General features: G+C 35.9%; 1 protein-coding gene across 5 annotated transcripts; it reads right to left on the bottom strand.

Moving 5' to 3' along the window:
* Positions 1–63: 63 nt before the first annotated feature.
* On the bottom strand, positions 64–16,234 carry LOC139966499 (probable acyl-CoA dehydrogenase 6). 5 transcript variants are annotated; one of them, XM_071969567.1, is made up of 11 exons: positions 15,981–16,233; positions 15,152–15,272; positions 13,732–13,861; positions 12,767–12,873; positions 11,909–12,076; positions 10,513–10,686; positions 9,764–9,925; positions 7,836–7,992; positions 6,017–6,112; positions 5,224–5,261; positions 64–5,002 (listed from the first exon to the last, which is right to left on the bottom strand). In XM_071969567.1, exons 1-9 carry the CDS (start codon positions 16,143–16,145, stop codon positions 6,025–6,027), a joined length of 1,272 nt encoding a protein of 423 aa, XP_071825668.1. In that variant the 5' UTR covers positions 16,146–16,233; the 3' UTR covers positions 64–5,002; positions 5,224–5,261; positions 6,017–6,024. The 5 variants fall into 5 exon arrangements, with proteins under 5 accessions (XP_071825668.1, XP_071825665.1, XP_071825669.1 ...); XM_071969564.1 differs by lacking the exon at positions 7,836–7,992 and adding an exon at positions 8,457–8,616 and having other exon boundaries at positions 15,981–16,229; XM_071969568.1 differs by lacking the exon at positions 5,224–5,261 and having other exon boundaries at positions 15,981–16,234.
* Between the last annotated feature and the right edge of the window lie 666 nt (positions 16,235–16,900).

The raw sequence follows: 16,900 nt of genomic DNA, 5'->3' as shown, positions 1-16,900 counted from the left end.
AAAGAGAGTCCAATGTGTGTAAATGTTTACAATAAACAACAAAATTACAGGTAGACATGTCAATCTGATTAAATTTGCAATGAATTTATTATTTACATTTTCTCAAGCTTTTCACCATTGTCTCATTTTGATTCAGAATTATCTACATACCAGCAACACACTGATAAGCAATACCCTTTTCATTAAGTCATAAAATATCAAGAGATATTATGAAGGAAGTGTCTCCTCCTCCCCTTCCCTACCCCCTTCCCCCGCTCCTTTCACAAACACACCAAAAATTTAAACAAAAAACAATCAAATGCTATAAAAAATAAAGAAAGCAGATACTGGAGAACACTTGCCATGTTATTGTTACCAGTCCCTTCAATTTAATTAAATTAAATTTTATTAAATAAAAACAAATTTAATTTAATTTAATTAATACTCTATTTAAGATCGATACTGTACCAAGAGCCTAACATCCCTGTGCATAACAATCATTTCCAGTTCTGCATCATTGCTCATTCATATTTAAAGATTTGATCTTACATTTGTTACAAAAATATTTTCTCTCTAAAAGAAAGACATTCTTGAAAATAATTTTTACAAAGCTAGTGAAAATGAGTATCATAAAATATGTAATGTTATGAAATACTTTTTTACACTTTTCTTCGACATTCTCTAAATAAGCAGTAGAATATATTAGAGCGTATACAGACGTAGTTGGTCAAACAGCTAGCTAGTAACCTACAATAGGTATTAATAACATTAACCAATATTGTTGTTTTTAGGAATATTGTACTCATTCAGGATATCTGTCTTAGCAGGTTTTAGAAGTTTACGTGCCGTGTAATAAATCGATGTGTTATACTCAGTGACTATCATATCAGAAAGTAACATCAGCAAAGCAGATTATTTGTAACAGTAACTTCACTGACATCAGACAAATTAAACCGGTAAGAATTGAAAATTCCTCAACTGGTTCAACCGATTTTTGACAGATCTTGAAATTTCCATTTAGTTTTGACAGAATAATGATCATTTAAATATTCAAGATGTAGAAAATCAAGCCCTAAATATACATCTTATCAACGCCTAACACCGTAGACTTTTTGAAGTTATATTGACATGTGCTGATCATATTTCCCTTCATTGCAAGAGTGTCAGGTCTGATCGGCACTAACTTTGATAAATAACAAGGTTACTTTTGACTTGGATGCCGACTTCAATAACTTCAAAAGACTATTTAAACGCCCTTTCAGATATCATAATGACTTTTATGTTTTAAATATAACATTATTAGTTCACCTTTTAGTTTGCCTATATTAAATTATGTGTATCAGCATGTTTTGATATCTGTCAATAAAGAGGGTAAAGGCCCGGTCACACTACAGCGATATTTTATCGAAATACGGTCCGATTTATCCGATTTTAGACAGAACAGTGAGGTTTGTGGTAGTGAATGTAATGGGTGCAGTGGAATATTCGAATACCTACTCCAAATCTGAGGGGTTCTGGAACGGACTACATTCTGAAGTGACGTCACATCGAAAAACGATAAAGATCGTAAGAGAAATCGGATAGCTATCCGATAAAAGGAAACGGAGTCAATATCAAAAGTTAGGAGAGGGCTTTTCCACATCGGAATGGCTCAACAGATAGCAAATCAGGTCCTTTATCACTGTGGCTGGAAGACCCGAACGAAAACTTGGCAGTTTCGATTCCTTCGGGAAAATCGGATAGTATTCCGATAAAAAATCGGTATAGTGTGACCAGGCCTTAAGTCAATATCATGCAGCTATATAACAACTTGGACATTTCATAGCAGCTACACCACAACTATATATTAAGTTTCTAAAGCTCAAAGAACTACTCGGACCCTGTTATTATAATTATGGAAGTAACACAGCTGAATTTTACTTCCTTTCGTTCTGGCAAGACAGGTTTTTGAGAGGGTTTCTGAAAATAGTAGCCTTCTCAGTGTATTAAGACTGCTATACATATTTACATTTGTGTACATTTACAAATGTAATAGCTGATTAATTATTCCTTGGATTGATTACACAGCTATTCTTGTAACTCGAATATTAAGCTGCACTATTCAATAAAATTCTTTCTTTTTTTTAATATTTGTGCTTTAGCGGACATCATACTTTTTCAGATATCTTTTACTTACTGCATTTGCAGACGATATTCTAATATCATTGTTACAAAATAACCTTTCAAAAGCGTTTTTTTTCCCCGTTTCTTTTGATATAAAACTGTTATATTGTGTACAAACCTCCCTGGGGTGAGCGGGCTAAGCCAAATTTATGTCCCTGTTTTATTGATGAATTTAAATTTACTTAAATAGCACTTGTATCGATATGAGTTTTCATGAGATCATATGGAGCCTACCCTCTGCTACAGATTCAAATTTGAGGGGAGGATAAATTTCTGTGATGGGGGTTTGGGTGGGGGAGCACTCTTCTCCCTCCCTCTAGCTATGCCACTGCATGTATACATCCTAAATCCCTTTCACAAGCAGTTCCTTATGAACACATTAGCTACTTTGATTTTAAATTAAACAGAAAAGTCTTAAAACTGTGAAAACATTTAACTGAACAGTCCTTTTACTATTGAGCAACACAAAGGAGGGGTTTTGCATAAACATTGAATACTCAGTGCAAACAGCTGCTGCATATTTTGCATGTCAAACCTGACAAGAATATTGAACCTTGGTTTAGTCATGATATTGTCCAAGCTAAGAAAGTTAGGAGACAGCACGAGCGTCAGTGGCGCAAAACAGGTTTATCTGTTCATAGAGAACTTTTTAAGGAACATTGTAAAGTTGTGCGGAACAAAATTTGTATTGCAAGGAGAAATTATTACGCCACTATTATTGCGGATACATCATCTCCTAAAGATCTTTTCAAGACTGTTGATTTTCTTTCAAATAAACAGAAGTGTGCCATCCTGCCGAACTATTCCTGCCATACAGAGTTATCTGAGAGATTCTCCCTTTATTTTTCCAAGATCTTGGAACTTTGTACTATGTTAAATCGTCAAGGCCTTCATCTTTCTGCAAATTGTTTGACTGAGCCATCGCCTGCATCTTCGTTCGACAGTTTCTCTGAAGCTACTGAAGATGAAATACTTAAAATTATCAAAAACTCTCCATCAAAATCGTGTATGCTTGATCCGCTGCCAACATGGTTAGCTAAAGGTTGTTCAGCAGAACTCATTCTTCTCATCACGAATATTGTCAATACTTCTATGTCAACAGGAACCGTACCCGATTCCTTTAAGGTTGCTCATGTGACTCCTGTACTTAAAAAGACCAGCTTAGATAGAAACTGTTTAAAAAATTATCGCCCTATTTCGAACTTGAGTTTCGTTTCAAAGGTTTTGGAAAAGACAGTTTTATCTCGCTTAATGGATTATCTTACACAGGAGAATCTTCTCGAACCATACCAGTCAGCTTATAAGTCTGGTCACAGTACGGAAACTGCCCTCAATGCAGTTCATAATTTTATTACATCCAAGCTTGATGAAGACTGCTTTGTCCTTTTAGTTCTTTTAGACTTATCAACAGCTTTTGATACAGTTAATCATTCCATTTTGTTAGAAAGACTGCAGTCAAAGTATCGATTAGGTGGTACTGTTCTATCCTGGTTCAATTCTTATATTACTGAGCGTTATCAACAGGTGAAAATTGAAGATGTTCTCTCGTCTCCTCGTCCATTAGTTACTGGTGTTCCACAGGGCTCTGTACTTGGACCTGTTCTTTTTTCTTTATATCTTGCGGAGTTGAGTGATATTATTCGGCACCATGGTGTTCATTTCCATCATTATGCGGATGATACTCAATTACTTCTTGCTTTCGATAAGGATGATGTGCCAAATGCTTTTCATAAAATGGAAACCTGTATAAGTGCTGTAAACACTTGGCTTACAACTAATCAGTTGAAACTAAACTGTGATAAAACAGAGTTTATTGTTTTTCGATCACGTTTCTCTGAAGTTACACCTAATTTTCCACCACTTACTGTTGGTAAAGACTCTATTAATATCTCCTCAACTGTTAGAAACCTTGGTGCATATTTTGACCAGACCATGTCACTTGAAAATCACGTTACTAATCTCTGTCGTTCTGCAAATTGGCAACTTAGGAAAATCAGTTTGATGAGGAATTACCTCGATAATAAGACTTGCGAGATACTGGTCCATGCGTTTGTGACATCAAAGCTTGATTTTCTTAATTCACTTTTATTTGGCCTTCCTGATTCGACCATCAAGAAACTCCAAAAGATCCAAAACACCGCTGCCCGTATTGTGAAAAGGAAAGGAAGAAAGTGCCGCACCACCCCACTTCTGAAGGAACTTCATTGGCTACCTATCAGCTACAGAATCCAGTATAAAATACTTCTTCTCACCTTCTGTGCTCATCATCTTGAACGGCCTGTGTACCTGTCACAACTTCTCTTGCCATATACTCCAACTCGCACACTTCGTTCCTCCAACAAACTGTTTTTAACTGTTCCAAAACCACGATTGAAGAACTATGGTTACAGAAGCTTCCAATACTCTGGGTCTTATCTCTGGAACAAGTTACCAGATCACATTCGAACATGCTATAAACTTTCTACTTTCAAAAGTCTACTTAAGACCCATTTTTTCACTTGTTCTTTTGTAAATTAATTTACTTTCTTTGTAAAGCGCTTTGAGCAGTAACTTTTGTTTACTGATTTGGCGCTATATAAGTCTCATTTATTATTATTATTATATCCTCATCCCATTCCATTTGTATAAATGAAATTTGTCATTCATCACATATAATTCATGAAGCTTGTAAAACTTCAAGCATTCCGGAATAGGGCAAAAGGCTGGTATCTAGCACGATCCTAGATTTCAATTCATCAGTTACCAAAACAAATCTTCTCTTCATACACCAGTTCCAGCAATTTTAGTTTGACAGTTTTCTCTTCTATAAATTTTCTGAGATGACGATGATATGATCACATGACATTATCGATGGTGCAATCTGTAAAATCAGAAACAAAATTTGTGATTTTAAAGTTACTAATATTTTCTTATGATCATTGATAATTTAGATTACAAATTAGATTGATGGTCAATTTAACAAGAAGGAGAAGAAAATAACAGTGAAAGAAATTCGTCTGATTTAAGGATTATTTGGTTTATTGTCTGAGATCTCTCTTCAGGCATAACACTTGACTGTAATAATGAAGGCAATGTTCTCACCAATTCTTTGGCCATTCTTGTCCAATGGTGGTGGTCCTCTCAAATAAAAAGGTGACAGAAATTGTGAGGACAAAACATGTGGACATGTGTCAAGTTCACATAAGAGTGTCCAACCCCTCACCCCACCCCTCCCTGCACACACACATGGAGATGGTGTATTCCACCCCCTCCCCACTGTCATTGGGAATGCCAACATCAAACCATTGGGTTGGTCTGTGGAGTTGACTGGGAACCAATTCATTCTTTTGTAAACTACAACTTGAGCCCAAACATACGATCACTAATATGAAATTGGTTCCCATTTCAAATATTCTTCATTGCACTTCCCTGCTCTCCTTAACATCTATAAGAGAGATATATTATTTCACAATAGGCATATGGTGCATGCTGGTTTCTACAGAGGGTATGTACATTCTGTGACAGACTGAATGATTACGATTATGGCATTGTTCCTTGGGCGTTTATGTTTGTAACACTTTCACTTTTGGTTTACTACAAGAGTTGCACTACTGTCAGAACTTTTGTAAAACAACTGACCAGCCAGTGTTGTCAAAAGTGATGACTCAAATCACAAACTTTCAAAGTGAAGCTACTGGAATGAGTTTGTAAAATTGCCCACAGCCCCCCACCTCCATGTTTAGAGATAATATGGTGGCTTCAGTTAATGACTAGAGATCAACTTGACCTGAAACTGAGTTGAATTTTGTTTTGTTACAATTACTTTGCCTTCCAAAGCAGATGTTACAGTGAATCATCATCCAAGGCATTGAACTGACGGGTGGAGATGTGTTACCTTGTGATTTACTTCTTCTGTTTGGGCAGGGATCCCATATATTTGCAGATGATACTCAACATAACCTCATCTGCTCCACCTCCGATGGAAAGAAGCCTGAAACAGAAACCAGAAAGATATTACAGAAGAGGTTTCTAGTACTATGTGTTCTCCAGTCCAACATCACCTTACCAAAGATGCTGTTACTGACACCGCATTTGCGGCATTTCTAGGTTAATGCAAAACAGGATGTAAAATGATTTGAATATTTAACAATCTGCTTGAAAGGTAGACTGCTTTTAACACGTTAGGCAGCTACACATTCACATGAAGGACAAAGTATAAATAGTTACAATTAACATCTGGTGGCTATCCAACTAATAGTGATAAGATCACCTTGGATTTATTTCGGAAATTTAATAGAGCGAAGAAGAAGAATAATCAAAAAGTTAAAAAAACATCAGGTCACATAACTTAATCATCTTCTTCCAAAAATTGTGCATAAATTTGAACAGCTTAAAAAAATAATATTGATGATATCATGAATTGTATTTTCTTGCATTTTAGCAAAGCTGATGACTAATTATTTCAAGAAGTACAGTTTATCCTCTACTTGACATATAGGTCAAAACTAGGGTAAACAAAATCCACCCCTAGCAGTCGATAACTAACATATGACATCTAACAAATTCTTCACCCACAAAATATTCACAATAAATGTCCTTCTTTTTGAAAGAATGAATACATCATATTTGGAAAGTCATTTTGATAATAAAGTGAATGCTTCAGCTAATTGGGACAATTTTCTATTGCTAATAGCACTCTACACTGTCCTCACATATCATGTTTGAGAGCACTTATACTGACAGAATGAACAGTTTCTAACCTTTTTTTTGGAAACAATTTTCGGTGTGATCATGGAAATATGCGAGAACCTTTATGATGTAGTTGGTCGTCAAGCAGACAGCAGAATTAAATTAGTAGCTCACTAAATAGGATACTTATTGTGAATCCACAGGATGTTAATTTCAAGAATTTAACCGAAAGTATATTCAAGATAATTTGAAACTATCATTATGTATATATACACCTTCATCTTTCACATAATAACACAGAGGAAAGGTTTTTTTTAACAAGGAACATTTCCTTACATTGTCATCAAGACCTCAAGTCAAGTCTCAAGCCTCTGAAGGCAAGTCTCAAATCTATGAGGGCAATCTATGATGGAGTGTTAGCTCAGTGGTTAACGCCGGTGCCTTCCAATTATAAGGTCACTCCAAGATTAATGTGTAGTCTAGTTACAGAGTTGTTGACAATTGACAATTCATAATCATGAACGTTAAATATGAATCAAAGAGACTGACTTCGGTCAGCTTGCGGCTTTGATAAGCCGATGATGGCTTCTTCGAGAGTTCCTGCTTGCAGAAGGATCTAAAATACATACAATACAAGTCTTTAAAGGCAAGCCTCAAGTTAAGTCTCTCAAGCCTCTGAAGGCAAGCCTCAAGTCAAGTCCTTGAAGGCAAGTAACAAGTCAAATGGGTCATGGGTTGAAAAATTGAGTGCTTATCACCATCATCATGACACACTGCCAGTCAACATTTGAGGGACTTCATGCTAAGATACTTACTGCTAAAAATTAACCAAAGACCAAACCATTTACTTTGATATGAGTACATGATGAAGGCAAAAAGGTGATGGGACAATGAACAATGTCTAAAGCAATGATTCCTTGCGCTGGTGAAATATTTTTTAAGCCGCTTAATTTTGCGTCATCCGTAGTGCTTGCACTGCATGGCTGGTAAGCAAAGCACATGAACGTATAAATTGTTCTTCATACCTGCCATCCAAGAACATTCTACTAACAAGATTCTCAGTGAACCCGAAACCACCTAAATATTGCACGCAAGAGTCGCTCACTTCACGGCAGAGACGACCGCCTTTAAGTTTCGCCATTGCTGCGAGCTTTGTCACATCATTTCCGTCTAAATACTTGGCTAGCGTGGAAGAAAAACAGAAATTATTTTTACATCACCACAAGTAGTGATGTCGGAACAGAATAATAAAAGTAATAAGTAGAAACACCATCACCTAAGACAGGAAAGAATAGCTTTTAACCGACACTGAAGCTTTGCATTTTGAGCATATTTTGAATTTTTCCTATTTATAAATTGCCTGGATATAACAGGTCAACAGTATCATTTTGTTCATATTGATATCATGTTCGATCATGATCTCCAATCGGGGCGCAAAATTGTCTCTATTGGTTCCAGATTGTGCCCAGAAATTAGTAGGTCTTTAATTCATGAGAGGCTAGTATTAGGCCCGATACTGAAGATGTATTTAATAATATCTGCGCATCAGCTTTTGAACTCATTCCCCATATCCTCACTGATGGTGTGTCACTTACTTAATTAAACTTTTAGTGAAAGAAAGAATTGAAATAATAATGATGCATTACCGACAGTCTCTATAATATCTGCTGACAGGCACCTCATCGGTATACCCCATGCCACCCCAGTACTGCAAACATGAGTCAGCTACTTCTCTAGCCAATCGGCCAGATTTAAGTTTATTCATGGATGCAAGTTTGGTCACGTCTTGTCCTTTTAGGTAAAGAGCTATTGTAGGGAGCAAATTAAAGTGCATTACTGAAAAGACTCAGAACCTGAAAAACAACATGTTAAGTGTGAACAGCAACCACAACAGGAAAATAGTGGTCCAACAGCAACCACAACAGGAAATATAGAGGTCCAACAGCAACAGCAACAGAATAGTGTGGTCCCAAAGAAACCACAACAGGAATAAAGTGGTCCGATTCTAGTTGTTGATGGTGCAAACTGCTACCTTATTTCAAAACTTACTACATTTGGAAAACTCATCAAAGAATACAAACAAATTAAAAGTTAACATAGGCAGTACAAATATTGGCTAATGTAATAACAGAGTCTTTTTTCAGACTTCCACAGGTGTTTCAAAGTATAATGACGTCCCAAATATCTTCCAAATTAAATACAGAGTTTCACACCTGTTTCAGGGATTTGCTCATCACAACCATTACTATTATATATCTTATTGATGATATAAGAATTTCATTCTCCAAGATTGTAACTGTAACTGGGGGATGTAATTTAAGGCAAGACAACCACAGATGATCTGCAGGTTAATATCTGTCGAACACTTGGATCTTGGCCTTAAACTAGCGATAAATTATTCACTTTGATTTTGACAAATTGGATACCAACGATACAACCCACATCCAATGAAAGCCAAAGTGACCTGAAAGTTATTCAAAGTTGTGGATTTTGTAAGGTGAATTTAAAATGATATAAGAAAATTAATTTCTTGATCAATTTTGATACAAATAACACTTCATTTTACTCTTTAATATTTTTTTCTCAATTGGCTTGGATATAAGACTTCCCATAACTTGAAGAAATGACATGAAAGGCTTATGAGAAATTTATAGGCTAAACTAAACCAGTAGCACTGTGAGGTGCTTTCCATGAAAACTGTTGTAACATTTACAGCAACGAAAGCCTTACCCTATCACCTTGTGCAACAGCTATATAGAGGCTAACAAACATGTTATTAAGTTTACAATAATCTAGAAATATAATCAGAGTTTCACATGGCATACTTGCAAATCACATCTGCGCAAAGTTTACTGGCAGAGAGTAGTCATGAACTTCTACTTTATTAGTAGTAGGCCAACGCTATAAATACTTCATTCAGGTCCACACAATATTTGACAATCTTAAAACTTACCCACAGATCTATACAGCATAGAACGAACCAGTTCAATTTCCGTTGCCAGCTCAGCCATTCTGAAATGGACCACCTGATTATCCAGTATTGGTTTCCCAAAGATCTTCCTCTCTCGACAGTAGTCAATCGTGTAAGCAATACACTTTTCCAATGGAGCAAGGACTGCAATAAGATCATTAAAGTATTACATTTATACATTTGAACCACGTAAACTACAGCTAGCTAGATTGGCTAGTTTATAGCCCAGTGACAAATCAACACAAATGTGTACTGTCAACCATTGTATAATTATATTGCCATTCTACTTGAATGTCCTAGGTTTAGTTTCATTATATTCCATTTTATCAGGCACAATAATAGCTATAACAGTTTTTAAGTGATAAAGAATTGCTAAATATGTTTATATGGCCATAGGGCTTTTAAAAATGACAACACACTATTCACAATTTTTCCAGTGTTTTTTAAACAATTTTTTCAATGATATTCATTGCTTTCAGAAACATTTTCAAATCTTCTTACAAGTTCAACAAGGCAAGTTGTTCAATGACTCTCTATAACTATCTTTGCTATGATTGGAGGAATGATCGACGATATGCAAATGAGGCAAGCTTCCATAGTGGTTTCATATGAATATTCATTGTAGATGAATGAAGGGATATTCAAGGTGTGGTATTTGAAACTTTCTACTGATCCATTCATGTTTATGTCCGGACGTTGACCGTAAAATGTTTATGAAACAAACAACTCACTCCCAGCAGCTGCAAATAACCTTTCTTCTTGGAACTGAAGCATCTGGTAGGTAAATCCCTGACCCTCGTCTCCGATGAGATACCTTTGAGGGATTCGGACATCTTCCAGGAAGATTTGAGCTGTGTCTGATGAGTGCATACCAATCTTTTCTATCTTCTTAGCTCGATGGACACCTTGGAGAAATAAGTACAGAAATACAGCCTACAACCTCAGAACAAGAAAGCATATCAGTGATCCTTTCTTGCCAATACAAGAACATAACATTGACTTATGGTCAAGTTTGTCATGCTATTTCATCATATGTTGCTGACTTATGAGCATATTTCTCATACTAATTTATGTGAATTATGTATATCATAAACCCAAATATGTTTCATATAGTTCTCACGCTACAGTTTGTTGATATTTTTAAGTTTCGACCACTGTTCATGGCAAAAACATATTATGTCCATCAGCTTGTACAGTACAAGCTTGTGAGTACAGTACAAGCTTGTACAGTACAAGCTGTGAACACACATACTATGATTGTGGTTCATACCACGACTCTGAGCAATTTGAGTAAAATAATGCTTGACCGCATTTAACCCCTATGAACAGTCGCCAAGTGGTACAGATTTACATATAAACAGATTGACATATATATATACTATCACAGATATATTTATATATATATATAAATATATATATGTATATTAATAATAAATAAAAGCAGAGAAAGACCATATGAATAAGGACTTCATGACTGATAGAGAGTATCACGCAAATCACACTTTATGTTTGTAGATAATGCTCCACAAATCACACTATATGTTTGTAGATGATGCTCCAAATTACACTATATGTTTGTAGATGATGCTCCAAATCACACTATATGTTTGTAGATGATGCTCCAAATCACACTATATGTTTGTAGATGATGCTCCAAATCACACTATATGTTTGTAGATGATGCTCCAAATCACACTATGCATTTATAGATGATGTTCCAAATTACACTATGTGTTTATAGATGATGTTCCAAATCGCACTATATCTTTGTAGAAGATGCTCCACAAATCACACTATATCTTTGTAGATGATGCTCCAAATTACACTATGTGTTTATAGATGATGTTCCAAATCACACTTTATGTTTGTACATAATGCTCCACAAATCTCACTATATGTTTGTAGAAGCTGCTCCACAAATCACACTATATGTTTGTAGATGATGCTCCAAATCACACTATATGTTTGTAGAAGATGCTCCACAAATCACACTATATGTTTGTAGATAATGCTCCACAAATCACACTATATGTTTGTAGATGATGCTCCTCTGTCCTGAAGTATAGTACCTGACCAACTACTTAATGCAAAGGTCAAACTTAATCCCAGATTGAATAATTGACAAACCTTTCGTATCCAAGGGTAGACAGATAAGTGATTTGTTGGAGTGGGCGTTCTCTCCTCCAGTGTTTGCTAGCAGACACATCCAGTCAGCCTGCATACCTGATGTAGTCCACATTTTGGCTCCATTGATCACAAAGTCATCACCATCTTTGACGGCAGTAGTAGTGATGTCTTAAAATAAGATAAAAATAATATCGTCTAACATCCTGCCATGCTCCTTTACGTGGGTATTAAATGATAACTTATAACCTTTCTAATTTTGCCCTATAGATGGTTTACATTCCTCCTTCACCATATGCAATATCTTGAAAGATTTGCTGCCAAAACCTTGGAAAATGACAAATTTCCCTGATATTGCACACTTTGTTAATACAATACACTGTAGAAGTTTATGTCAAATGGCTATTAAAGCAGGCCTTAGAATACTTTAGAATTAAAAGATGTTATCTCTATGTTAGATGATACCGATTTGAACTAATATTGGTGATAAAATTATGGTTATTGTTTTCTGATTTGAGTTATGTTTTGCACATTGGGAATTGAGCTAATGGTCTGTGTGTGACACTAACTAGTCCAGCTACTTTTAATTGAGGAGCCTCAGATGCTTAAAGGGCCAAACAATGTTTCTAGAGGGTCCACAATCTATCAACACTTAATTTGCCATTTAAAGCAGTAACACTGAAACCTTTAACACCAACAAACCTACTTGATTACCCTTCCTACCAAAGAATACCACTGTTCCTCATATCCCTTCATTGAAAATTTTGTCTCCCGACTAAATGACAAAAAGAGGAACAGCTAACCTGGATTTTCTAACTCGCTGGAAGGATTACATAATTATAGGTGGCATGCATGACTTACTAGCTACATCAGATCCAGCACCCGGTTCACTAACACCCAGGCAAGCAACGAAATCTCCGGCGATTGTTGGAACTAAGAACTGCGTTCTTAATTCATCAGATCCAAATCTATAAGAAAAGGAATTAAAAAACGGCAGATCAGTAAACTCATCGCGAATGCAAGAAAACGATGCAGGGACTTCCAGCAGACAAATGTTTTCTTTGCAGGATTACTGAGTCTGTTGAAGGGAATCCCGCACCTGAACTGAAGTCAAATTCATACGAAAGAAAACGTTTACTAACTAACATACCATATAAATATCAAAAAATGTGGAATAGCAATATTGTTCAAAACATTTCCCGTGAGGCTGATTTATTACAGCAATCTTCCCGCGCTGGGCCGTGGGTGTCCGTGTGACCCATATACCCTGAAGTGTGCGAAACTAGCCATTGACATTGCCCATGTGAGTGGGTTGGGGACACATCATTACCTGCTACATTGTGACTAAAATTGCGAGCACACTCTCTGAACATTTCTCTTTTGTTTCTGAAACTTTTCTTCTGAAATTTATTTTTCCTTCATGGTTTTTAAATATTTTTCGTCCCCTTTTTTTTCCTCTATTTTCTTCCCGATTTATTTTCTCCAGCCAGGATTTTCTCCCGCGAACCTGGTTCGGAAGGTTTTCCAGCCCTGTGCACATGTCACCGGATAAAATCTTCCTACTCTTGTCAATGTTTGCTACATCATATACACTAAAGAAATTTCTTGGTACAGAAAACAGCCTTAATCTCATCTCATACACTAATACTTCTTTACCAGTTCCCCCTCCCATCTAGTTACTGCTCAGCCCCACTGGGTGGAGCACTTGCTGCTGCTAAGAGTAAAAGATTTAAAATAAGATAAACACAAATCTTCCACCGTAATGTTTACTCAAACAGTGAACTGAAAACAGATAACTCCATTTTATCACTACTGTGGGTGCTTACCTAGCCAGAGCTGGTGTAGCCATATCTGTTTGCACTCCTATAGCCATGGGTATACCACCACAGTTTATGTTTCCTAGTTCTTCTGCTACTGCAATGCTGTAACTAAAATCTAATCCAAGTCCCCCATACTCTATAGAAAAGAAGATCAGGAAATAAAATAACTGAACACTTTCAAGACAGTGTTCAACTGCTGTACAATGAGCTTGTAGAGACAAATATTATAGACCGTGCTGTTGTACAGGGTACAAAAAAACAAAAACAAAAGTCTAATTTGAACTATTCAAGACTGATCTTATGCCCTAATTTGAGGACTTGGGAAGTCTTTCCAAATGCAAAATGTTTATTTTCAGATGTTGGTTGAGACTGCAATGCCCATTGAACTTTATGAAGATACAGTATCATCTGAAAGAAAATTCATGAAGGTTAGAAGACAAGAAGCTGTTTGATAGTATTTGTCCATATGGCTTCACTTAAACCAAATAGCTTCTCAAAATCTCTATCTCTAAGTTGGATCAACATACCAAGGATGAAAAATTCATCCAAGCTGTGATTTTTAAGTTTTCGTGTTTAGAATTTTGCAGACATTGGCAATGTGTCCTATTTCAGTTATTTGCAACATTCCATGTTATGGAAAAGAAAGACATACACCATTAAATGCTCCTTTTAGAAACGATCTTTTCGGAAAAAGAGCCATACTTTCTTCACAAACACTTTGTTACACAAGTATATGAAGCAAGGGTGTATGTCACTATTGCAATTTCGTATTCCCAAATCGATTGACGCCGCGACGTAAACAAGTTACAAATTCTTCCTAGTTTGCCTAAACGTTACGTTTAATCCTACTTTCTACCATTTGGAACACATCCAGCCTTGAGACCTTCAAAAGTCCCTACAAAGAACCTGCACATCATTACTAACATACAGATCCATATCCTGTGTCAAACGTTACTAACACTTTGTGTATACAGTATATTCAAAGGAATCCTTGAGTCTCTGCCATACAATTCTACAGTGTATAGTAGAAGTAGTAGTACTGCAACCTCAAAGCATAAATTCATGCATACGATCAATTAATATTTTCAAATGGGAACATTTGTAAACAAACACAGGACACAATATGGCATTATTTGGATTTTCACTTAAGAATGATCTATGAGAATGAGCCCCCCCCCCCCCACCAAATATGTTCATTGTCATGAAAGTGTGAGTATATATATACTACACAATAGTACCAAAGAAGATTTTCAGACCATTGAGATGAAATGCACGTTGAGGCTCTAATATAGCATAATTGGGAACTGGCAATATAGCTATGATGTACCAACCCTGGAGACTTAAACCACTCTAAAAAGTGTCACTGTGAACATACTATGAACTGATTCAGCTTAATACTAGTTTTATTAATTGGCATTATTCTTACCAACTGGTTTATTTACTCCAAGGAATCCATTGGAGCCGAGTGTTTTCATCACTCTGTGCGCTGGAAACATCTTCTCATTTTCCCATTGCTCAACATGTGGGTTGATCTCATTTTCAATTATCTACAAATGCAATAAAAGGTACCCAGTTTGACACTGTGCAAAATTGAATATTTTCAGTTCCTTGGAACTCTGAAAGTCACTTTCACAATGAAATAAATAGGCTAACTGCAAAAGAAAAGAAAGTCTTTGAAGCTGGTAGCAACTTTGATACCTGGTAACATAAATTTGGGATATCCTGATTACTAAATCTTTCATTGTGCCAGAATCTAATGAAACCAAACTCTACTAGTCTTAATGGAACCACATAGCAATAGGCCTTAGTTAGAAGTTAGCCCTAGTTGACTGGAGAGAACTAAAACACAGAACAGTTTCTGTGACAGTGTGAGATCGACACTATTTTCCTTAAGAATATTTGAGCTCACAGCATCAAGAAGCTACCGTCTACAATCGTTAGGTCGCCCTATTGAGGTATTGTCAGACGTTCAGGCTATATTGCTAATTTAGGCCAATGACAATGGCTAATAGTAATACTAGGCCCGGGCCCTAACGCTAGGCCTAAATCTTTTACCAATGTCAGGGTACAAAACACACAAAAGAAATTTGAAAACACGTTGAATGGACAGCCAATCGGAACATATATTTTCGAATGGCACTGATACATGGTCATTATGTTTTCGATTCGGAGCACTGAAACTGGAATTTTTACGAGCTCCTAAAAACAAGGTTGTGCCGTATCCTAAGTAATGTTACACAACCACATTAGGCTACCTTGCGAAGAGACTGTCTCAGAGCAATGTGTTCTTCGGTGAATATGCTTTCTTCTCTCATCGACTCAATTGAACTCGTTGCTAAGCTAGCCTGTGCGGATTGAAATCTTTTAAAAACATTCTGAACTGTAAATCGGTAGCTCTGAGAAACTCTGGAAGCCAACATTTTCGGTTCTTAGTTCGTTCTTCAGTGTGAGGGGTTTGGCAGTTATAGACAACCAATTATACACTGCTTGCATGTACAGTACGATCGCTTAGGCCCTAGCCAAATTACGCAATGACTGCTAACTCTGTTTACTTTTCGTACAACTACTACAACCCTGGAACGCCATGTTAGCCACATGATCAGGGACGTCTGCTTTTAGTTCAGTTTAGTTTGTTTTGGTTTAGTTTAGTTTAGTTTAGTTTAGTTTAGTTTAGTTTAGTTTAGTTTAGTTTAGTTTAGTTTAGTTTAGTTTAGTTTAGTTTAGTTTAGTTTAGTTTAGTTTAGTTTAGTTTAGTTTAGTTTAGTTTAGTTTAGTTTAGTTTAGTTTAGTTTAGTTTAGTTTAGTTTAGTTTAGTTTAGTTTAGTTTAGTTTAGTTTAGTTTAGTTTAGTTTAGTTTAGTTTAGTTTAGTTTAGTTTAGTTTAGTTTAGTTTAGTTTAGTTTAGTTTAGTTTAGTTTAGTTTAGTTTAGTTTAGTTTAGTTTAGTTTAGTTTAGTTTAGTTTAGTTTAGTTTAGTTTAGTTTAGTTTAGTTTAGTTTAGTTTAGTTTAGTTTAGTTTAGTTTAGTTTAGTTCAGTTTAGTTTAGTTTAGTTTAGTTTAGTTTAGTATAATTTAGTTTAGTTTAGTTTAGTTTAGTTTAGTTTAGTTTAGTTTAGTTTAGTTTAGTTTAGTTTAGTTTAGTTTAGTTTAGTTTAGTTTAGTTTAGTTTAGTTTAGT

The sequence above is a fragment of the Apostichopus japonicus genome, chromosome 4 (assembly GCF_037975245.1).
Source record: "Apostichopus japonicus isolate 1M-3 chromosome 4, ASM3797524v1, whole genome shotgun sequence".
NCBI lineage: Eukaryota > Metazoa > Echinodermata > Holothuroidea > Aspidochirotida > Stichopodidae > Apostichopus > Apostichopus japonicus.
Note: the sequence above shows the minus strand (reverse complement) of the source record. Positions and strands in the feature narration are given on the sequence as shown.